Genomic DNA, 25,730 nt, shown 5'->3' on the forward strand with positions numbered 1-25,730 from the left:
ATTTTGAAGTGTAATCTATGCCTTACTAAAGTAATTTCCACAAATGTGAATCAAATTCAAACTTCCCACATTGCCATGTCTTAGTTCTAATTTCATGTAAAGTTTGTGCCAATAAATGAAATTGAATGGTAACTTAACCAGTATCAACAATAAAAGGTGCTATATTAAAAAATGAATTGATAATACAGTGATCCCTCGCTATATCGCGCTTCGACTTTTGCGGCTTCACTCCATTCACTCCGCGGATTTTAAATGTAAGCATATCTAAATATATATCACGGATGTTTCGTTGGTTTGCGGATTTCTTCAGACAATGGGTCTTTTAATTTATGGTACATGCTTCCTCAGTTTGTTTGCCCAGTTGATTTCATACAAGGGACGCTATTGGCGGATGGCTGAGAAGCTACCCAATCAGAGCATGTATTACGTATTAAATAAAACTCCTCAATGATATACAATATGCTTCCCGCGCGGTGCTTCGCACACTTCAGAGCTCTAACAGCCCGTATCGATTTTTGATTGTTTGCTTTTCTCTGTCTCTCTCACTCCCTCTGACATTCTCTGCGCCTGACGGAGGGGGTGTGAGCAGAGGGGCTGTTTGCACAGAGGCTGTTTGCTTAGAAGATACGGACGCTCCTCTAAAAAATGTTGAAAGACTACCTTCACATTGATCCCTTCATTGCAGCCGCTTTATCGCGGTGGTTCGCATACTTAAAAGCCTAACAGCCCTATCGATTTTTGATTGTTTCTTTTCTCTCTGACATTCTCTGTTCCTGACGGCGCTCCTTTGAAGAAGGAAGATATGTTTGCATTCTTTTAATTGTGAGAAAGAACTGTCATCTCTGTCTTGTCATGGAGCACAGTTTAAACTTTTGACTAAAGGGTGTTATTTTACGTCTAATAATAGGCTCTAATAATGTTAAAAAACATATTTAGAAGGTCGTAAACAGGTTTTCTATGCTCTAACTGTGAAAATATTAGATTTATAAATAAAGAATCCTACTTTGTGGAAATTCATTTATCTGTCTGGAGCGGATTAACCGTTATAAACAAGGGTTTACTGTATAACTGTGCGCAGCATATTTATAAACAGTGTGGGAGAGTTTCTAAGGGCTTAAAATATATAAAAATAACCATACAAACATATGGTTTCTACTTCGCAGATTTTCACCTATCGCGGGGGGTTCTGGAATGCAACCCCCGCGATCGAGGAGGGATTACTGTAAACTTAACATTCTGAATGTTTACCACTTTTATTCCAGAACTCTCCATTTCTTACTTTACAGCCATTCCTTAGTGGAATTACTATTACGCCTAGGGTCACTGTCATGTTACAAGGACCACTTTCGATTGAGCTTTAATTTTCTGACATATCGTCTCATATTATCTTCAAGTCCCCTCTGGTACAATGAAGAATTCATAGTGGATTCTATAAAGGTGACTTACTTTGGCCCTGGTGCAGAAAAACAGTTCCAAACCATAACATTTCCACTATTTTGCTATATAGTAGATATCAGGCTCTTGGTTTTTTCCAAAAATGTCTTCTGGTGCCTTGGTCAAATAATTATCTTTGCCTCATCAGTTTAGAGCACATTATTCCGGAAGTCATAGTCTTTGCCTAAGTGTTTCTTGCCCTAATGTTCTTTTGGGACAGCAAAGGCTACCACTAGACATACCTCCCATGTAAATCTAATTTATGCACCCTCTTTCTTTTTTTTTTTTTTTAATTTTATTACACTCCATACAAAGCAATCAAGTTTTTACAAAAAGAAAAATTGAGTCAAGAACAGATCGATCCCCCCCCGAGAGAGAGAGCAAGCCAAACGGCATAAAAATTTTACAGCTTTTAAACATACCTAAATTAATAAATTCTCTATGCTTTATGAACTTATTTTAAAATATTACTGATTAGATCCTGCCATGTTTTGAAAAACGTCTGTACAGATCCTCTAACTGAGTATTTGATTTTTTCCAATTTCAAATAATATAACACATCATTTTCCCACTGACTTAAAAGAGGAGAGTTTGGGTTCTTCCAGTTTATCAGAATGAGTCTGCGTGCCAACAGTGTAGTGAATGCAATCACAATTAGTTTGTCTTTCTCCACTTTAAGACCCTCTGGAAGAACCCCAAACACAGCTGTTAATGGGTTAGGAGGGATTGTGAATCCAAGGCTATCTGAAAGGTAATTAAAAATTTTTGTCCAGAATAATGTTAATTTGGAGCAGGCCCAGAACATGTGACCCAGTGAGGCTGGAACTAATTTGCAGCGTTCACAGGTTGGATCATGCCCTGGATACATTTTGGAGAGTTTTAGTCGAGACAGATGTGCTCGATAAATAATTTTAAGTTGTATAATTATGCACCCTCTTTCTAAGGGTAGACTTTGACATCAATAGTGACAAGTGCTGCCTGAAGGTTCCTTGATGAAATTTAGAGGTTCTTAGAGACTTCTTTCGGCATGATCTTCTGGAGAGTGGAATGCTTGATTTTCAAGTGTTTGAAGATCTTATTAAATCCCTTTCCACACTCCTCTACAATCTTTTTTCTAAAGACCTAAGAGGCTTGTTTCAATCCAGGCATGGTGATAACACACATTTCAACAAGAAAAATAACTAAAATAAATGTCTGAGGTTTAAACATGACACATTTCTCCAAGATCATCTCTAATAATTTGCCCTTGATCTGGTGCACCTGATTCTAATTTTAGACATGTGAGTTAGTGAAAAATGTAGGGGCATACTTACATTATCCATTGCAAAATGGCATTTATGTTTATTTCAGTTGTGCAAGGGGTTACAAAATGTAAATGTGAGTAGATGTTTGTTACATTGTATCACCTTTATCTAATCAGAGACACTGTTTAAATGACAATCAAATCTTGATATGTTAACAAATGTGAAAAAGGAAAAAAAAAACAACATTTCATGGGGTGTACTTACATTTTGACACAACTGTATATTTGCAACATATATAACACATCGCAAAGAGAAAATTGTCTCATAGTAAAAAATGGTGTTGGCACCTTGGCAGATGCTTCTCTGCGATTAGAGTACAAAAAATTTCATAAAGGATAGAAGAAAAAAATGTATGGAGTTTAGTACAGAAAAATCCTGAATGAAATCCTTTTGCAGTCTTCAAGAACAATGACACTTAAGATGTCTTCCAACTTAGGATTGACCAGAAACACAGAGCAAAGGCCACACTAGAGTGCCTTAAAACCAAAATGGTTAATGTTCTTAAAGTGGTCCAGTCAAGGTTCAGACCACAGTCCTATTAAGCATCTGTGGAATGTCTTAAAAATTGTTTTTACAAATGGTTTTGTTCACCTTAATGGAACTTAAGAAATTTTACCAAAAATTATAAGAAAACATTCAAAAATGTGCAATGTGTCAAAATATACAATGCTGATAGAGACTTACCCAAGTATTAATAGTACTAGCAGAATACCCGTGCTTCACAGCGGAGAAGTAGTGTGTTAAAGAAGTTATGAAAAAGAAAACGAAAAATTTTAAAAATAACGTAACATGATTGTTAATGTAATTGTTTTGTCTTTGATATGAGTGTTGTTGTCATATCTATATATCTATCTATCTATCTATCTATATATCTATATATATATATATATATATATATATATATATATATATATACATACATACATGTGTACATATATAAACACACACATAAACTATGGGGTGCCAAACAGGCAAATAAATTGATTTTGTGAATATATAAAGTCGGCATCAGAATATATAAAGTCAAAACTTGAATATATAAAGTCAGCATCAGAATATATAAAGTCATCGCTGAAATATATAAAGTCAAAAGCTGAATATACAAAGTAAGCGTCGGAATTTATAAAGTCATTCCTGATTATATAAAGTCAACATCGGAGTATATAAACTGACTCCTGAATATATAAAGTGAAAGTCAAAATTTATTGATTGAAATGACTCTGAACTGAACTAAGTTAACAAAAACGTATTCAGAAAAATAAATTAAAAAAACACTGTTTGGTTAATGTTTTGAAAATGATGCATGTGCCCTGCCCAGGATTGGTTCCTGCCTTGCGCCCAGTGTTGGCTGGGATTGTCTCCAGCAGACGCCCGTGCCCCTGTGGTCGGATTCAACGTGTTGGGAAATGGATGGATATTCCAGCGCTGACTTTGTATACTCCGACGCTGACTTTATATATTGAAGTTTTGACTTTATATATTGCAGCGCTTACTTTATATATTCCGAAATATTCCAACGCCGTCTTTATATACTCAGGTTTTGACTTTATATATTTGGGAATGACTTTAGGCTATATATTCAAGTTTTGACTTTAAATATTCCAGTGCTGACTTTATATATTCAAGTTTTGACTTTATATATTCGCGAATGACTTTATATATACAAGTTTTGACTTTATATAGTTAAATGTAGTCATCGTTGCATAACTTTTTCTTTACCATAGAAATTTAAAGACTAAATTCAACTTCCATTCCTAACAAAGATATTTCTGGCAACTAAATAGAAGCTACTTATATCCAAATTCGCCTGCCTGCCTGAATAAATCACCCTCACTTCGCTCTTACTTTTTTACCGTTCATTTAATCATGGCTAGTGGCAGAAAAATTATAAAATGGAAGGAGGATTACACTGAGTATGGCTTTACCAAAACAATTATTGATGGCGAATCGATTATTCATAAAGCTTCAATTGGTGATCTTTTTTTCTGTTAACCTCACATTTTGTCATACTTCTTCTCAAACCAAGGGGGTGCGAGGCTAAAATGAATCGGGATGCACTGATCAATGTAATCGGTGTACCAGGAAATCGTGCATTGACAGAAGTTTCCCTTTGCTTATGATTAAATGCGTGATTTTTAACGCGTTATGGAGCACATGCATCGAAGCGTCTCAGCTGTGCTTGTGCTAAGAAAAGGAACTATTTTAAAAATAACACGATTGTCAATGTAACCTTTTGTAAGTAGTGCCTGGAGGATTTAGTGTGGAGAAACTCTAGACACAGCGTGTGTATTAACTTGTGGATTTTTCTGTGAGTATCTGGTGGCAGCGTCACAAAGTCGTAACACTGCGTTAGCTGCGGAGCGCAGCTCCGAGCAAAATGAGATAAATGGGAGGGGAGATGATGACGTGACTCCCCCACCCGCCTTAACTGTCAATGCCCCACAAACACAGTCTCTCGGAATTTGCATAAGCACAGCCCCTCACCTGCAATTTTAACTTAGATACAAAGTGATCAAAACTGTCGTTTATATCCTGCGTCCTCTCATTAAACTTGTATCCTGCATTACCCGTAGGCATGACAAACGCCAACGGCAGCCTGTCTATGAACGTAATTTAAAGTTCAGGTTTACACCGTGCTTTGTTTCCGAAGTAGCAGCACTCATGAATATGGTTGTATATGTCACTCGCTCGCTTCTTATTGTTTCGCTGCCTGCTGAATTATATAATGCATGTTTTCTTCAGCGCTTTTTGGAGCTGTTCCTGGTTTTCTACGTACTGTGTTGACAGTCAGTTAATGTGATTACGTGGGAGCCGGAGGCGTGATGATGTCACATGAAACTAGGCCCCCACGGCTTTCGAGCTCAACTCCATTACAGTATATGTAGAAAAATAGCTTCCAGTTATGACCATTACGTGTACAATTTCGAAATGCCCAACTTTTGTAAGTAAGCTGTTAGGAATGAGCCTGCCAAATTTCAGCCTTCTACCTACACGGGAAGTTGGAGAATTAGTGATGAGTCAGTCAGTGAGTGAGTGAGTGAGTGAGGGCTTTGCCTTTTATTAGTATAGATGGATGGTGTGGTATTTGGATTTTTCTTTTAACTCTGATATTATACAGTGTGTTGATGACTTGTGCAAAATCTTAGTTAAATACATCAATATTATATGAAAAGGTCCAAGGGGATGAATGCTTTTTATAGTCACTGTATTTACATCAACATTTCCAAGAACAAAATAACTTCCACTGCTGCAGTAGCAAATGAAGAAGGCAGCCAGTGAAGCAAGAAGTTGATTCATTGACATCACACGGCCAACAATTAAACCTGCAGTCTTTGTGGTACCCCAGGACCAAGGAAGCATGCCCCTGACTTTAACAGAGTTACGCCTCCTCTCCTTTTCTATTATTTTTAATTTGAGAAACACGTCCTGTTTTCCCATTTAAACACTTCCTCTTAATAAGAGACTGTTGAAATAAGCTAACCACAGTTTCTTGCTTATTCTAGTTGGTATTTTCATTTTCTTTAATTTCAAAGTCCCATTTAGTAGTAAAACCTTATGATATCCAGTATGGTCCAAATACAAAACCAGAATAAATAAAGTGAAAAAATATCAGTAAACTATTAGGTAGCAGTCCAAGATAACCAAATGCTAATTTAAGAGAAAGATTTGGTGTAGAGGTGATAATGGTTGTGTTGAGGAGAAATGGACTAAGGTGGTTTGGGCCCATGGAGAGAATTGCAGAGGATGATTTTGCAAAGAGGTACATGAAGAGGGTGGTGGTGGTGGGGAACAGGCCCAAAAGAAGGTTGAATATAATGTTGTTGGAGGTGGTGTCTGAAAATATGAAAAGACTGGATCTCACATGAATTAATGCCCAGGACAGTGAGGAGTGGAAGAAAAAGATTTGGGGGTTTAGGGGGCAACCTGTTCATTTGAGTAAAATGGCCATTAAATGGGAGATGCTGATGAGCATAACTTCTTATTCTACCAGTGTTGATGACATTTTAACTATGTCTACTAAAAGCATGCAAATACAGTAATTGAATTTTAGAAAGTAGTACAATGTACCTATTTCTCATGACATGACATGTTTGTTAGGGTTTTCCACCATGAACTTCAGCAATTCTCTCAAGTTCTAAAAGTATGTTAATTTAACTGGTGACTATAAATAGGTGTAGGTATGTGTTTTTGTGAAAATGCATATACTTCAATGGAATGGAGCTCTGTCCAGATTTGGTTTGTGCCTTGTGTTTGAAACTACAGAGATTGACTTCACCCTCTCATCCCATCCTGAACTGGATTAGGTGAGTTTGACAAAGTACAGTACGTATGCTTTTCAGATTATTACATTACACAAGTTACAGAATAACACCACCAAATGAAAAGAAATATATCAAAATATAAAAGTATATACACCCAAAAGTAGCAATTGACAAGTATGTAGCTTATGACAATGGCCCAAGTCTTGGTAGAAGCAGTGAGGATGAAATGTTACCAATAAAAAGACAACTAACCTCTGTATCCTCTTTGCAGGATATTAGTGGAATTAAAGTCATAATAACATGTATAGCTCCAGGATGATATATCAGGTCTCCTGACTGACTGTAAAAAAAAAAAAAAATTATTATATATATATAAAACTTTGCAAAACATTATTGAGAAAATCTACTTCTTATTATTGCCACAAATTACAATTATCTGTAATGACTACAGAAAAACACAACTGTTAGCACTACGGCCTCAAAGATCTAGGTGCCTGGGTTCTGGCCTGTCTCTGTCTATATGAAGTCTTTACATTCTTCTGTAGGCTGCCTGGGTTTCACCCTGGGTACAGTGGTTTTCCTCCCAGTCCTAAAGATGTGCTATTAGGTGAATTTACTAAAGGTGACATTTACTTATTTGGCTAATTCCTCCATTCAAGGTAACTTACAACATTCATGATACAATTGATTACTTGTTCATGGTCACACAGTGTTAGTAATAGGATTTGAACCCACAGCTCAGGGGCCTGAAGTCCAAAGGCTTAACCCCTAAACCACACTGCCTGCACACAGGTTAAACATAAACATACAATACTCTATACAATTTATAATAAAACTGTGTGCTACCTTAATAAATTATAAATGTAATCTATCTGCAATCCACTTTGCTAACATGCGTATTCCATCAAAGGTTTGAAGTGAGCAAAAGCTTAATTCAGCATTATTAGGAAATAGATAGTTCTAGCTATTGAATGTTAGAGTTGCATATTAACATAAGAGGCATGTCTTTCGAAACAGAAAAGAAACTGAAGCACCCAGAGAAAGTCCATGCAAACTACACACAGACAATAACATGGTAACTGTAGTTGTAAGGCACCCTTTATTAAATGTAAGCTGACATAAATCAATAAAGAAAAAGAAGAAGAAAAAAGAAAACAAACCCATGTCTCAGTTCTACAGTATTCTTCCTATAGCGAGCAAGGTCACTCTTGGTGTTATGCTGAGAATCATAGTCATCTAACCGCACATCCAAACCATTAACTGTTTCTTCAGAAATTTCTGAAATTTCTGTTACGTTCTGATAAATCCCCCGTGATATCTTATCTAGACAGTACAAAAGTTTCACGCAATGTTGTAAGCACAATGGCATCTGGTCAACTGATCCTTTTCTGTTTGCTGCAATACCGACAAATTGAAAAAATGTTCTGCCACTTGGGAGGCTGTTGTTAGAGGACCAGTTCTCATTCTGACTGAAACAACCAAGCAACCTGAGGGCTTCAGCCATTTTCTCATACTGGTCCGTCACTTTAAAGTAGTAATTGTTGGCTAGGTCCAAATGAATAGCAGTTGCAATAGTTTGAAAGGTTAACAAAATTAAATGTAGAGTTTTTTCAGGGTCCACTGTGGCCCAGAGTCCAGAAGGATGAACAGACAGGGCTCCCTCCATATCCATTATCAAAGATAGCAATCCATTAAATCCACCTGCAGTTCTAAAAGCACACCAGCCTTTTGGTGTTTCCAGTACTAGCAGTAGAGACTGTAAAACAGAAAGTAAAACAATTTGAAAAACTATTTGAGGAAATGGTGTAAAAATATATATAAATAAAATGTTCAGCATGTAAATACAGTATGCAGAAAAATGAAATAATAAAACAATAGGAGTGAATTGATAAAAAAAACCCTTCAGTTTTAAAGCTAACACATTTTCATAACATTTATTTTTCTTCCTTTTTGTATTATATTTTAATAACTCATAAGTACAGACCTATTTGATATCCCTTTTTGTGCAATTGCCTGCAGACATTTTATTTATTCCTTTTTAAATAGCTCTTTTTACCCTTATAAAAAAAAGAAAATGTAGATCTGCTTCTCCCAAGTGCAAAAATTGACCAGTCCATTATACATAACATAAATAACACAGGTGCTAGCTAAAATTAAATTCCATGGTATCAGTACTTCTCTCATTCTTGAAAAGACAACAAACTTTAAAAAAAAAATACAGATATATTAAAAATAATACAATAATACACTTCCACTTTGGTCTCTTGCAGCAATAATAGTAATAATAATTAAAACAAGAGAGGCAAATACTCAAAGGTATGAAATACACCCCATCATAAAAAGGCCTTTTTACTTTCAGACATTTACAATAAGCATTATCTGTTACTGTGTGTTTACTTGTGCAATGTGGGTGTTTTAATGAGCAGTAATCATGAGCAGAAATTCAAAGCAGTAAGTGCATCTTCTAAATCATTTAAAGCAAACGGTTTTCTGTTGTAAATAAAAAATAAACAATACATCATGCCGGGCAACAATTTTCAAAGGCCAAGCAGAACTAAATTAGAGTTATTTAATTTAGCATGATAATGTATCAAAAGGGTTAGGTGTCATAAAGGGAAGAGAAATTTAATTTACGCCAATAGAAGTAATCAGAATGGCTTTGACACATTTCAGAAAAGGTCAAAGTAAATCTTATTGCCAAAGGCTTTAACCCAGTTACAGTTTAATCGCCTGTGAGTTAGTATTCCTTTAGCTTGAATCTATAAAAACTGATGTCTACTGTAACTCGGTAACTTGGTTAGACCTAATTGAATTTATTTCACATTCCATGATTTGATATTGCTCATAATTTTTGGTGTGTCACACTGGAAGAGTGGTGCAGTAATCAAATTGAGGCTGAGTTAACAGCTAAATATATATTAGCAAATCAATCTGAATTTGTCAGTAATGTAATCAAACTCCCAATGGCTGGGATAATAAATTCACTTGCTTATTATATTTTAAGTGTGTTACAATTTGTCAAAATTACACCACCCACAAAAAAAAGAGGTATTTGTACATTAGTCAGAGCCTTTCAGAAAACGCTGTATCTAAGACAGACCAATTCAATACTTTAAATACACCATTCTTGTCTTATGGCTTTTTGAAAACCTTATTTATCAGTAAAAATGTGAAATCTATGAGCTGTGTGCCTTAACTCTCGCCCCAACCAGAAAGAAATAAACATAGATGTGAGGCACTATTGTTTCTTTATATTCATTACAGCAACACTAATGTGAGTGCAATGTACAGTATATCGTTTATGTATTGGTGCATTTAAGAATATGTAAATGTAATATGTTAATACTAAAAAATTAAAAAGCAATTCAGAAACAAGACTGAAAAGCTTTTGATTAAGTTATAATGGTAGGTGAGCTGTCAGATCACACATTGCAAGTTACTGAAGAAAATAAACTGATTGCATGAAACTCTTAATTTTTAACACAGACAATTACAAATCTGAATTTGTGTTTTGACAACAAAAATGAAATTTAGAATAAGCAAGTTATAATATTATTACCATTTAATGTAAATTGCACAAAAACAAACATACTATATACCTCTATTCTCCCAACTATTTATCAAACCTTCTTCTGAACCTGTTTTATCTAGACTCAAAATGTTGTACACAGAAACCATTTGTCCATCATAATTTACAAGTTAAGAGTAAGATATTTTAATCATCTTGACTGCTTTACAAAAACACAGAATTCTTGCAAATGGGATGAGAAGTAAATGATAAGGTTGGTATTTGTAAAGTCAAAGTTCTTTTTATAAAAAACATCTTTTCAATTAGCTTACAATGGCAATCAATGAGGCACCAGAGGAAGCACACAGAAAAAAAGGCCTTTAGACTTACTGAAAATGTCCACTATAAAGGTGAATATATTCAGTGCAATCTATTTAGTATAACTGATATTATGAAAAGATAATATGTATGGAGTTAAAATTATGACAACAGCTCCTGGGTTCAAACTTCAGCCCAGGCACCCTCTGTTAATGTTCTGCCCATTCTCCAAGTACTCCACTTTACTATCCACATCACAAAGATGTGTGTCTTAGGTTAACTTTTGACTCTGAATTGGCTCAGACAGTGTGGCAAAGTGGTTAAGGTTTTGGATGTCAAATCCTGAGGGTGTAGCTTCAAATACTGACACTGACGCTGCGTGGCCAAGTACAAGTCACTTCACTTGCAGAAAACAAAAGAAATATAACCTATTGTATCTCTAAAATGGTGTAAGTCAACATGGAAAATGGTGTCAGCCAAGTAATTCTAAGTAGTAATCTTGACACATTCACAAATGTGTCCTCCAATGGACTAATGCATCTTCAGGGCCAGCTGCCTGTAATAATTTGTTTCAAAATACAGCTTTAAAAGACTGAGATGTGCCACATTACTGATGTGTATAAGTTATTTTTCTCCTTTTTTGACTGCATGCAATTTTACAGTGATACAGTATTTATTAGAATATTGATGATAGTTTATTTACTTTTTAAGAAGCTTTTTTCTCAGACATTCTTTTACGCTGTAACCACTTGCTCCTGACTACTTGAACAAAATCTAACAACATATGTCCACTCACAACTATTAGCTCTGCTCTGTAAGACCTTGAGTCGGGTCCCTCGGGTACTGCAAGATTTCCACAAGAACGCAGCTCTCCAGTTTGAGTGTTTTATACTTGGGTGTAAATTAAAGAATAATTTCTAATGGTGTGCGTGAGTGCACCTTGCAGAATTCAAACATTTTATACTAAAATAAATATATAAATAAATAACAATGGATGCACTTCCATGCAGTGTGTGGTGTCAATACGTTACAATATTTGAACGTCTGCTCATTTACATGCTGGAGTATCTTATGCATTGAGTTTACATACATGAGTTAAAGGTCTCCCATTGTAAAAACAACTAGTATAAACTTAACTGGCAACAATATTTCATCTCAGTATTAGTATGTTTGCCTTGTGATTCACCGGTATCCCATCCAGAGTTAATTACATTCTTGTACTTGTCGTTATAGATGTAAACGTTGGTACCTCATAACCTTTTACTAGAAAAATAGGTTCTTGAAAATGGAAGAATAAATCATGCTTAGGAAGATACTAGAAGGTAAACACAAGTACATTGGCAACTGAAGATAAACGACGTAACTCTTAGGTTCAATTATTACTTTTTTAATAATGAAAAACTAATTGTTTACCTGAAGAAGGTCCCTTTTTAGATGCAGTTCACCTTCAGTGGCAGTGCACAGGGCTCCAATTACAGTGCTCATATATTCTTCTGGATTGACGACAGACAATTGCTCCAGAATACACAGAGTGGAATTTCGGAAGAGTTGGTCATCAAGAAATATCTTAATGTATGGCACCATTCCTTTGTCCCTTAAAAAAACTAAATTCTTGATGCAATTAGGCACAGTTAATAAAGACAGCAGTGATACTTAAAAAGAGGCAATAGCAAGTTCAGTAAAACATTTATGCAATACTATGACATTTGGAATGTTTATGTATATAAAATAACTTGGCTGTCACAAGGTTCTACCAGTCTACCTGACAAATTGGGAAAAAAATTGACTGGAAATTAAAATCTTCAACTTGTATCACAAAAGGTGTTGCTGCACTAACTTAAAACATGAATGCTTCACCATACAGTTTAACATAACCTGTTATTAAAAATGCAATACATAGGTATGTAAAAATAAAAATGTAATAAAGTCAATCAAATAATATCCATGGAGAAAATCCTGTTATTAATGGAGTATACTGAAAAAAGTCATTGATTGATAAAATATAAATACAGTAATCCCTCGCTATATCACGCTTTGACTTTCATGACTTCACTCTATCGTGGATTTTATTTGTAAGCATATCTAAATATATAATGCGGATTTTTCGCTGCTTCGCGGGTTTCTGTGGACAATGGTACTTTTTATTTCTGGTACATTCTTCCTCAGTTGTTTCGCCCAGTTGATTTCATACAAGGGATACTATTGGCGGATGGCTGAGAAGCTACCCAATCAGAGCATGTAGTTAAGTTCCTGTGTGCTGATTGGCTCAGAGACAGAGGGCCGAATTCGATTGCACTGCATTAACCAGGAAGTCCCGTCTCACTCATTCAGCATCAACATGTTTCGCTGTGTAAAGAGTTAACTTTTGTGCTCTTTTGTGTTTATCGTTGTGCATAGTCAACTCCTTCGTTATGGCTCCAAAACGATCTGTCTATCGTAATGGCTGTAACATATGTGATATCAGAGACACTCAATATCTTTAAAATAATATTTAGGTTTTGCTGTATATAAATAGTGTGTTTACATACATAATTTCAACAAATCTTACCTAATATCTAAGAGAATACAAAGGGTTTATGCTGTATAACTGTGCGGGAAATGTTTATAAGAGTGTGGGAGAGTTTATAAGGGCTTAAAATATATAAAAATAACCATATGAATATATGGTTTTTACTTTGCGGATTTTCACCTTTCACGGGGGGTTCTGGAATGCAACCCCCACAATAAAGGAGGGATCACTGTAACTCAATTCACAAAGGCATACAGGCCAAGACTACATTTCCTCACATATTGTAAGGCATGTGATCATGCAACCCAACTGTTATTTACATGATTATAATGAAACTATTATAAAAAGATCATTTTATGAACCAACTGATCATGGCAATAAATAATCCCTTTTTCACTGAAGCATAATATTCCTAGTGTCCTTTCTAAAATCACAAAGTACATATACAATGAATTTCCACATAACACGTAAAAAATTTTAAACTCTCCCCATGGGCTCACCACCTATGGGAGGGGCCAAGGAGGTTGGGTGCAATGTGAGTTGGGTGGTGGCCGAAGGCGGGGACCTTGGCGGTCTGATCCTCGGCTACAGAAACTGGCTCTTGGGACGTGGAATGTCACCTCTCTGAAGGGGAAGGAGCCTGAGCTAGTGCGCGAGGTCGAGAGGTTCCGGCTAGATATAGTCGGACTCACCTCAACGCACAGCTTGGACTCTGGAACCAATCTCCTTGAGAGGGGCTGGACTCTCTACCACTCTGGAGTTGCCCCCGGTGAGAGGCGCCGAGCAGGTGTGGGCATACTTATTGCCCCCCGACTCGGAGCCTGTGCATTGGGGTTTACCCCGGTGGACGAGAGGGTGGCCTCCCTCCGCCCGGGTGGGGAAGGGTCCTGACTGTTGTTTGTGCGTATGCGCAACAGCAGTTTGGAGTATCCACCCTTTTGGAGTCTCTGGAGGGTTGCTAGAGGGCATACCTTCTGGGATTCCCTCGTTTTGCTGGGAGACTTCAATGCTCACGTGGGCAATGACAGTGAGACCTGGAAGGGCGTGATTGGGAGGAATGGCCCCCCCGATCTGAACCCAAGCGGTGTTTTGTTATTGGACTTCTGTGCTCGCCACGGATTGTCCATAACGAACACCATGTTCAAGCATAAGGGTGTTCATATGTGCACTTGGCACCAGGACACCCTTCAACCAGAACAGAACTTCAACCACGTCCCGAGGGAGGTGGGGGACATTGAGTCCGAATGGGCCATGTTCCGTGCCTCTATTGTTGAGGCGGCTGACCGGAGCTGTGGCCGCAAGGTGGTCGGTGCCTGTCGTGGCGGCAATCCCGAACCCGTTGGTGGACACCGGCGGTGAGGGATGCTGTCAAGCTGAAGAAGGAGTCCTATAGGACTTTTTGTCCTGTGGGTCTCTGGAGGCAGCTGATAGGTACCGCAGGCCAAGCGAACGCGGCCGGTTGTTGCTGAGGCAAAACTTCGGGCATGGGAGGAGTTTGGAGAGGCCATGGAGAACGACTTTCGGACGGCTTCGAGGAGATTCTGGTCCACCGTCCGGCGTCTCAGGAGGGGGAAGCAGTGCAGTGTCAACACCGTATATAGTGGGGATGGTGCGCTGCTGACCTCGACTTCGGGACGTTGTGGGTCAGTGGGAGGAGTACCAAGACCTCCTCAATCCCACTAACATGCCTTCCAATGAGGAAGCAGAGCCTGGGGACTCTGAGGTGGGCTCTCCCATCTCTGGGACTGAAGTCACCGAGGTGGTCAAAAAACTCCTTGGTGGCAGGGCCCGGGGTGGATGAGATCGCCGGAGTTCCTTAAGGCTCTGGATGTTGTAGGACTGTCTTGGTTGACACGCCTCTGCAACATCGCATGGACATCGGGACAGTGCCTCTGGATTGGCAGACGGGGTGGTGGTCCCCTCTTTAAAAAGGGGGAACGGAGGGTGTGTTCCAACTATAGAGGGATCACACTCCTCAGCCTCCCTGGAAAAGTCTATTCGGGGTTCTGGAGAGGAGGGTCCGTCGATAGTGAACCTCGGATTCAGGAGGAACAGTGTGGTTTTCGTCCTGGTCGCGGAACAGTGGACCAGCTCTTCACCCTTAGCAGAGTTCTGGAGGGTGCATGGGAGTTTGCCCGACCGGTCTACATGTGTTTTGTGGACTTGGAAAAGGCATTCGACCGTGTCCCTCGGGGAATCCTGTGGGGGTGCTCCGGGAGTATGGGGTACGGACCCCTGATAAGAGCTGTTCGGTCTCTGTACAACCGGTGTCAGAGCTTGGTCCGCATTGCCGGCAGTAAGTCGAGCCCGTTTCCAGTGAGAGTTGGACTCCGCCAGGGCTGCCCTTTGTCACCGATTCTGTTCATAACTTTTATGGACAGAATTTCTAGGCGCAGCCAGGGTGTTGAAGGGGTCGGTTTGGTGGACTCAGGATTGGGTCACTGCTTTTGCAGATGATGTTGTCCTGTTTGCTTCATCAGGCCGTGATCTTCAGCTCTCTGGATCGGTTCGCAGCTGAGTGTGAAGCGGCTGGGATGAGAATCAGCACCTCCAAATCCGAGAGCATGGTCCTCAGCCGAAAAGGGTGGAGTGCCCTCTCAGGGTTGGGGAGAGATCCTGCCCCAAGTGGAGGAGTTCAAGTATCTCGGGGTCTTGTTCACGAGTGAGGGAAGAATGGAGCGTGAGATCGACAGGCGGATCGGTGCGGCATCCGCAGTGATGCGGGCTCTGCATCGGTCTGTCGTGGTGAAAAAGGAGCTGAGCCGTAAGGCAAAGCTCTCAATTTACCAGTCGATCTACCTTCCTACCCTCACCTATGGTCATGAGCTATGGGTAGTGACCGAAAGAACGAGATCGCAAATACAAGCGGCTGAAATGAGTTTCCTCCGCAGGGTGTCTGGGCTTTCCCTTAAAGATAGGGTGAGAAGCTCAGTCATCCGGGAGGGGCTCAGAGTAGAGCCGCTGCTCCTCCGCATCGAGAGGAGTCAGATGAGGTGGCTCGGGCATCTGATCAGGATGCCTCCTGGACGCCTCCCTGGTGAGGTGTTCCGGGCACGTCCAACCGGGAGGAGGCCCCGGGAAGACCCAGGACACGCTGGAGGGACTATGTCTCCCGGCTGGCCTGGGAACGCTTTGGGATTCTCCGGAAGAGCTGGAAGAAGTGGCCGGGGAGAGGGAAGTCTGGGCCTCTCTGCTTAAGCTGCTGCCCCCGTGACCCGACCTCGGATAAGCGGAAGAGAATGGATGGATGGAAATTTGAAACTCCACTAAACACATCCAAAACTAAACATTTGTAACAAAAAATGATAAAAGATACATTGATTCAAACAGTCCATGACAATGTCCCTATTATTTTTGCATCAACCCACCCTCTAAGTATAAGTTTATACTAGTTTTAATTTTTTCATTTTTATTACTATTTAATTTAATATTGTTTCTTTGTATCAGTATACTACTGCTGGATTATGTGAATTTCCCCTTGGGATGGATGGATGGATGGATGGATGGATGGATGGATGGATGTATGTATGTATGTATGTATGTATGTATGTATCTATCTATCTATCTAGGAGAGTAATCTACCATCCTAATGTCTTCCTTGCTTTTAACTCATGGACTTCCATAACAGTTCTGCAAAATTGTAAAATAAATTGGAAGAAGACCGAACCAGGTAAGGGGCAGCACACAGGAAGGTTTGACAGGATGCAGCTCAAGTATTTTTGATCTGGAGGATGTAGAGCTGGAAATCTCTTGTAATAACCACGCAATGCAACCTTTTTCAATAGCCAAGGTGAAACTGTAAACTGTCCAATCAACAATTTTATTACATGCCCAACAAGAATAAAAACATAGCCAGCATAAGTTATGAAAGAAAGCTGAAATGCAGCAGACAGAATGAAGGATGTTTAACTATTTCTGTAAGATTGTGGATGTTAGCATTCTTTTGTTTTTTATTATTTAAAGAAGGAGAATGAATAAATGATGGAAGATTAAAGCAAATCTCTATAGGAGCAATATACACCAGATGTTTTTCTGTGTCATCTCTAATAAAGGTAATGTGAAAATGAAGTATCTTCTTTATGGTAAGTAATAAATAATAGGTTTGAGACAAGTTGACATACAGAAAATTTAGGAATAGCTTTCAATCCTTACCAACATTTTTTACTGATCTCAGGACCAAGGCAGCAACAACGTTCAGCATTTTACAAGTCAGCTCCTTTGAAAGGCCGTCATTATTTAAAATGTCTTTGTTATCTTTAGAAAACAATAAACATAAAATGATACACTGTTATTATCTATTTGTTTCCATATTGTAACAACCATGTAATCACTCTACCCATTAGATGTTGTTAAAACAGGTTTATTAACATACATCTGAAAATTAAAAAGAAAAACATAGCTAAAATAGAGTACAGTATAAGTAATTGCATAGATGGTGTTAAACCACCCAGACTTTACTAAAAGTACTACTTATGTTTCAGTGTAGGAAGAACCCAGAGCCTACTCTAGCAGTATTAAGAACAAGGAAGGAAACAACCATGAACAAGAAATCAGTTTATTGCAGTATCTACACCCACACTCATTCTAATCATACCAACACAACATTGCCATTTAACCTAACCTACACTTGTTTGTGTTTTGAGAAAAAAAACTCAAAAATCAAGGGAAAATTAAAATACACACTCCAATCAGACCACTAGTCCCTAAAACTGAAACAGCAGGACTAAACACTATGCCATTAATGTTATGTGTCAAGATAATGTTGGATCTAAAAATACTGTATTCTTATCTGTATAAGATAAAAAAGGATAAGCATCATACTTCAAATAGTTAATTAAGGTATTAATCTATTAAAAAATGGTTTGTTCCTCAGGAGTAACAAAGAGATGTTTTAAATATGTTTTACATGTATACCAAGAGCTCTTGTAATTATGTGGCACACCTAAAAAAAGACATAGTAGGGGCAAGGTCCATGGACTTGCTGTCTGGCTTACATCTCTAATCTGTCTCAAAATTCTTTTAAAACTGCAAGTTCTTTTAGAGTCTGCAACTCAGAACACAATTAAAAAGGCCAAACTAAACATGCCAAATAATACATTGCATCTACATTTGGCTATATTATTTAAAATACCTGAGAATACCTGTGGCCCTTCAGAATTGACTTTGGCTTTAAAGCTGCTAATAGTCTTACAACGTACTATATTCTGGAGTGTATATCCCACTACATTCCAAGTCGTAATCTTAGATATCAAATAGTGGTCTGCTTATTACTCACAGAGCCATTCATAAAAGAAGTGGTGAGGCAGGAGACAAGCATAAATGAAGTGTTTTGCTATTATTTACCGAAAATCTGGGTTACCAATACACACGTCAGGTTAATACTGTGGAATACTTCAAAAACAAAACTCCTAAAAAACATTTTTTCAATTTGAATTCTTTGCAGCTGCATTTGTGTCTACCCAATATAAACTAGATATGCATAGAATTCTCATACTCTTCGATGAATCTGTTATTAATCTTTACTATTCTCTGTTTTGTTTAGCAGTTCTTCAGTGGCAGCATTCTGCACCACCACCACCTCATCAAAGTCCTGTGGCTGCCTATGATGTTTAAAAGTGGATACCCTAACTCTCACCAACTATAGAAAAACATAGTATGTCACATCTTTCACGTTTTCAGAAAACTGAAAAAATGATGTCATCCCTATAATTAATGATCACCTAGATTTCATTTTTCCTGAGCTTCACATACAGAATATTGTTTTTTTCACGAATCAACAACACCTAACATCAACCACCTTTTAACTCGCGCAGTTGTAGCATTTAAGTCACGTGATCGTAATGTAACGTTTTTATTGGTAGGCGGTCTTTCTTAATTGGTTAGTGGAGTTGCTAGGCTTTTGTCTTGCAGTATGTAAAATACTGTGTTCATACTAACTTCTTCCATCGTGCTATGGCCGGATTGAAGACATATTTGACCATCACCACTACCTTATAACATCAGGAAACAGATAAGAACTCCAAAACCTAAAAAAAACTACCTTTTGAAAAAAATGGCAGTTACTTGGTTTTTCCATTGCACGTGAGAACTTGCCACGAGACCCACCAACTTTTTTCTTGTGACCAAATTTTGCCTGTCACCGACCATCATCCAGAAAGTGTGCGGCTCCCAAGAAGAATCGCCGCTGGAAATAATTGCAGGTTGGGGAGGTGGTGGTGGTTTATGCCCCCCTTGAAGAAACACTAATAAAATACATAGAGAAAAATAGTGCCTACTTAAACTGTCCATGGCGAACCAACGCAATACAGCACATTCCACAGCCACACGTGACCCTTTCAAATTGAGTATTGTAAATCACAACATGTGGCTGGGATTGGCTCCAGCAGACCCCCGTGACCCTGTGTTCAGATTCAGCGGGTTGGATAATGGATGGAAATCACAACATGTCCCAAATTCAGATAACACGCGACCCAAAATACGTTGCAACCCATAGTTTAAGAATCTATGTTCTAAGACAATCCCTTAAAAAAATACCAAAAAAAAAAAAACAATAAGAACGACCTAAGATCATTTATGTTAGGTAAAATTACCGGTGGGAACTGGGTGGTCCTGCAACCCGAAACCCTGCACATTCTGTTTTTTTCTGTCAACCTGACATTATCATCAGACTTGCATTTACAGACTTAAAAAACAATTCTATATTTAAAGACTGTTAAATCTAGAGATACTATTAGATATCTATTTTTTTAAGTGTGTATTATTTATTAACTGCATACAATTTATCCATTCTTATTCTTATGTAATTTTAATATGTTTTTCTTTGCTTATATCTATTTCTTTGAAATCTTGTAAAGCACATTGAACAATATTCTTTATATGAAAATGTGGTATAGAAATAAATGTTTTTTTATAATGGAAATTATAAAATAAACAAATTGTAAACATAAAAAAATAAATTTATAGAGTACTACCAAATTTATGTTAAAATTGTCTCTGAGAAATTTCAGAAAATGCGCAAAGCATGAATGAAATAGACATTTCTTCAGTAATATACATTTCAACAAAAATAATATGCCCTTAAATGTGTTGACTACATAAATTATGTTATGTATGAATTATAACTGAGTACTTTTTGTGACTTAATCTGTTTAACCACTTTTTGTACAACAGACTACCTTATTTGTGCAACTCATGCACATTTTATCTATAAAAAAATCATGATCTTCATCATTATTGGGACTAGAGTCAGACTGCTATAGTTATCTGCACTAATGGTCAAGGAGTATAAATATGAGAATAGTGCAGTGAGATCACAGTGGTGGAGTTGTTAGCACAACTGCTTCAGGGACCAAGGTTTGAAACTCAACCTAGACATGTCTGCAGATTCTCCCTGTTTCTGTGCAAATTTTTCATCCTGAGGACTCCAGTTTCCTTTCACACCCTACACATATGTATGTTGAATTTATCTGCAACATCCTAATTAGCCAGATATGAATGAGTTTTAACAGTGTGAAGTTAGAATGATGAGGGTAGGAAATTTCAAATCGTACATTTCCAGAGGTTTGCTCTTTCTTTTTTCTTAGTAAAATTAATAGAACTGGTGATCATAATTGAAGTTGATCATATACAGAGAATAATGTATCTACCAAAACAGTTAGTTACTACTGATTAAGTTACTGGTACTCTTTGGTCACTTGGACTTCAAGTGAATTAGTTACTATCTAACATCTAAGATGTGGGTTCTTGAATGAATTCTTACATCAAGAAAGATGGTATAAGTTCATAACCCAATACTTACAAAAATACATATAACATAAGGCTAAAGCATTAAACAAGATGAAATTCTACCTTGAAAACAGCAACTAAGTCACTACTTAGCAATGACAAGGTGCACAAAATGGAATCAATCTGGTCTAACATAATTTTTGTTGACCTCTTCCTCAGGGTTATCAAACAGTTACTTTATAATTCTAATTGAATACTTTTGTGTTTGGTAAATATTATATATTGTTTAATAATTATTGATTTTAATGGTCTGACCAGAGGACTTTCCAGAAATGCTGTTCATTCATCCATTTTGTAAGATCATTAATTCCTGTACTGGGTTGCACAGAAGCAAAACTTATCCCAACAGTATTGGGTACAAGGCATGAAACAGCCAGTCCATCATCATACAAACATTTTCAAAGCAAATTGTATGTGATAAGCACAATGAATTTAAGGTGCTGCCACAACAATAATAAAGAAGTCCAACAAAAATGGCTTATGATTTTGAAGAAAAACCGTTTATAGTAATAATACATGCAGACGTCTTGAGCAATACAAAATAAACTATGAATAGTTATAAAAATAACATTAGATAAATAATATCAGAATAAAATATTAATATAAATGTATTGTAAATGCAAAAATCCTTTAGAAAATATAGCTATTACACTAATATAACAAACGGATTTCTGCTTTTTTGTCCCACCTCAAACCCCTACTTTCAAACAAGGCACAGAATGTCAGAAAAAGTCTATGAAGCTAGCAAAACAAGACTATTAAGATGTGGACGCTTGTTTAACCAATTATGGTTAGTAAACTTACACTTAATGGCAACTAAACCAGCTTAATTTCAAAATAATGAAAACATATTTTTGACTGAATAGACATACCTGTCACTCCTGCTTTTCTCAATACTTTTGCTTCCTTCCGAAGTTCTAAAAGAAGCAGCTCCAAAAGCCCTGAGTCACTGAAGATATCAATAAATAACATATTATGCATTGTTAATTTGCAAAAACTATCCAGAGCAGCACAGTTAAAAGATAAGGAACATTTTTCTTGTATACTATTTTGGACGTTTTTTAATGTTTCATGAGGAATGTAAGAAAATTCAAACACCACAGTCTCCAAAAGATCAAAGAATGAGCTGTAAACTGTAGTGGGCTTCAGATAAACACAATCAGCAAGCTGGGAGAAAGACTGCAGTGTCCACTCAAGCAGAAAGAAATTTGTCTTCGCCCAAGTCCAGATCTTTTTAATTGAAGAAAGAATTTCTGTGCACAAGTATTGGTTTTCTGATTGATGGAATGTAGTCTGAAGAATCCGGTAAGCTGATAGGTTTTTTACTGTTGAACCTTTGAGAAAGTGAAAATATATGATTACGTTTTTTCAGATTAAATGGTGTTTAAAACCATCAGCACTTTATATGCAAATGAGCATTGTTTATATTAACAGACTTGTTATCAGTTTATAGTTGTTATCAAAATACAGCACTGGCTTGAAAGTTCATGCACTAAGCAATTACTGGTAACATAGTACATTATAATAATCATAATGGTATAGTTTGTTATTACACAATTTATATAATCTAAATCTTTTATACATTTTATTGTTTACTATGCTAGTACCTTTTAAGGTGTATTTCCCCCATATCCCTTAAGAATATTTTACAAAAGGCTAAAGTCAATGCTTAATGTATAAAGATCACTGGTAAGTAATTTGGGGTAAACGGATTATCCTGACTTTAATAGCCTTATTGTTTCCCCATATATCTGGGTTTTGCTCAGGGATGTAATTCTTCATTAGTCTAAACTCTAAAATCACAATGTGGAACAATGAATTCTGTTGCAGACAAATATTTAAGAAACAGTTATCTTTTATTTTATTATTGTTGTTTTAATTGAAGTTATGCAGAAGTAGAAGCACTTCACACAGGGTCTACAAGTGATGGCAGTTACCTGTTGTAAAAGACTATTTTGTTTTTTCTGTTTTTATTAGAGCTAGGCCAGGGGTCCTCAGTCCTAGTCCTGGAGAGCCGCAGTGGCTGCAGGTTTTTGTTCTGACCTGGTTGCTTAATTAGAAAGCAATTCTTGCCAATAAGGCACTAACAAGCTATGAAATTAAATTAACTCTGCTATGTCAGGTCATTCTCATATCCTAGATTTTCTTTCCCTTTCTATCATGCAAATGATTTGAAGGCTAAAATGGACGAGTAATTCTCAGTCCTTCACTTTTTTCTCTTCGTTTTTCTTCCAAGTATTTAATTAAACCCAATAGTGCAGATAAATACACACAGGTGTAAATGTAAATAAGCTAAATGGAGAAATGCTGCTCTCTCTTGTCATTTGCATGTTATTGATAATAAGGAGCAATTAAAATAGCTGTTTAAGACAAAATTAAGCAATAAGGGCTCAAAATCACTAAAGTGAAGCAGAAGTGTTACTTTAGCAATAAGTGCTTTTTATTAAGCAACTGGGTTGGAGCAAAAACCTGCAGCCACTGCGGCTCTCCAGGACCGTGATTGAGGACCCCTGAGCTAGGCTATTTTTAAGTAGAACAAAAGTTTTGAATTACAGTTATGAATAAATTAGTTTATTTTCCTTTTAGCCTTTCAATTTTTTTAACTTTTAAGCCTATTTTTTTAATGTTCAGAATTTTCTGATGTTTCTACTGTGAAATCTACAACTGACATAAAATGAAACTATATGAAAAAATGAAAACCATTACTTATTTTTAGTGTGTTTCCTAACATTTCTTGCTGCAAGAGGTTTGTGTCATATATCACAAGTTGAATGCTTACTGAATTCAACCAAAAACTTTGCAGCTAAGCATCTACCCTCTAAACAAAAGTGAAAGACGTAGCCTGCTGAGCTAAGTAAACATTTCACTTAACCCAGGAAGCTAAAGTTACTCTTCTTTCTTGGTGATGTAATTGTAACAGTGTTAATTTCCTTAAAAGTTACATCCTCAACCATTTAAATTCACCATCCACGCTGAAGGGGACTCAGTGTCTATCATTAAATATTTGCTTGGTGCCTGGCTTAGAGACATTTCCTCTTTGACTTAAAGTTATCATTACATAATGATCAGTCCATTAATGAAGCAGAGAAACAAGAAATGTAGCTTGCTTAAAGGGTGTCTCTGTTGCTCAACAAGCTATGGTTACACCTGTTCAGTGTGAAGTGATGATCTCATTATACTAAGTGCAACAAATTAAATTCTTTAAATTTGCTACAGTTTTATGGTTGTTTAGCTTAATTTTAATTTTTTTATATGTATATCTGTAAGCCTGCTACAGAACTCCAAGCCTGTACTCAATAAAGAATGCTATATAAAAATAATGCAAATTCAATTGAAATTGATCCCTAAGAATAAATAACAAGAAAAGACATAAAATTGAAAGAGATTGAATCTCAAGCCAAATATATATTTACATTGAAATTTGCTGCTGTAAAATGAACTAAAAATGATTATAACTTATGTCATAGATGGCCAGGGCCCTTGCCCAGCCAGGATGGGATGGGGGAGCCAGTGTGGACAGAACACTACCTCCCCCGAAACACTAGATGGCAGCCCCCCTATCTCGGATTCCCACAGGGCTTCATGGGAGCTGGAGTCCGATACAGCCTTGTTGGGATCCAGGGGCACCACCAGGGGGCGCTGCAGCTGTTCCTGAGCCCATATGGGTGGTTCTTCTGCCACACCCAGAAATGCTGCCAAAAGTAGGGCAACGAGCACCAGAGGCACTTCCAGGTGCCTTATATAAGGGACCAGTGGACAGTACTCAGTGAGCAAGAGTCGGGTGGAAGGTGGACGAAGCTTGCCGAGGAGGAGTGGAGGAGAAACAGAAGAGAATTTATCGTATTGTGTGCTTTTTGGTGAGTTGGTGGGACTGAGTTGTGCCTGTGGGAAATGGAGAAGGCATTTCCCACATTGTGAAGAAAACATTTTAAAAAATCTTTGTTTTTATCAATATGCCTCTAGCATCTGTCTGTGCCGGGTTGGGTGGCTGGCATGCCCCCTACAGTTGTTACACTTAATTAACACACCTATTCTCAGTTTTTTTAATGGATTAAGTCAGTACTAGAGAAAATTGAATGATGACTGCTGCAAATGAATGACTGCTAAAGATGCAAGCTTTATTAACCACTTGGTGGTGGTGGACGTTTCATAAAGAGCTTAAGAAATAAAAATGGACTCTAAATAGATACCATATAATTAATATATATCCAGACTTAAAATGAGTCAAATATTGGAAACCTCATCAGATTTATTATTAAAACGCTGAGGAACATCAAAATAATTTGTTTTAGGTACTCTGAAAAAAGACTTAATTATTAAGTATTGTTAATAAAATAAACACTGTATTTCAGAACTTAAAACATATATTCAGTCACACTGCTCCACTAAAGGTTAAAAGAAACCTGAACATTCTGGTGCTTGAGCTGGTATATTAACATATGTCCAAGTTTGAAGGAACTAAAAAAACTATTTTCCCCGTCAAGCTGTCCTTCAATACATGAGTATGACAAATGTTTTGTTTGTTAGATATTGTCCTACATAGCTGGATTCACTCTTGTGTTGGGAAATAGGATTGCATATATCTGGATGGCAGTAAGTGGAGTTTTGAA

The 25,730-nt window shown here is 37.3% G+C and overlaps 1 protein-coding gene across 5 annotated transcripts in view; it reads right to left on the reverse strand.

Annotated features, from left to right (window-relative positions):
• The window catches only part of wdfy4 (WDFY family member 4), a 235,119-nt gene that overhangs the window by 170,072 nt on the left and 39,317 nt on the right, over window positions 1-25,730 (reverse strand). For all 5 annotated transcript variants that reach the window (XM_039773975.1, XM_039773981.1, XM_039773989.1 and 2 more), the window contains 5 exons: window positions 21,993-22,454; window positions 17,488-17,589; window positions 12,240-12,430; window positions 8,161-8,756; window positions 7,253-7,340 (listed from right to left, as the gene is read on the reverse strand). In XM_039773975.1, coding sequence (XP_039629909.1) covers window positions 7,253-7,340; window positions 8,161-8,756; window positions 12,240-12,430; window positions 17,488-17,589; window positions 21,993-22,454 — 1,439 coding nt within the window. The remainder of the gene's footprint in view (window positions 1-7,252; window positions 7,341-8,160; window positions 8,757-12,239; window positions 12,431-17,487; window positions 17,590-21,992; window positions 22,455-25,730) is intronic.

Source organism: Polypterus senegalus, chromosome 1 (genome assembly GCF_016835505.1).
Source record: "Polypterus senegalus isolate Bchr_013 chromosome 1, ASM1683550v1, whole genome shotgun sequence".
Classification (NCBI taxonomy): Eukaryota; Metazoa; Chordata; class Cladistia; order Polypteriformes; family Polypteridae; genus Polypterus; species Polypterus senegalus.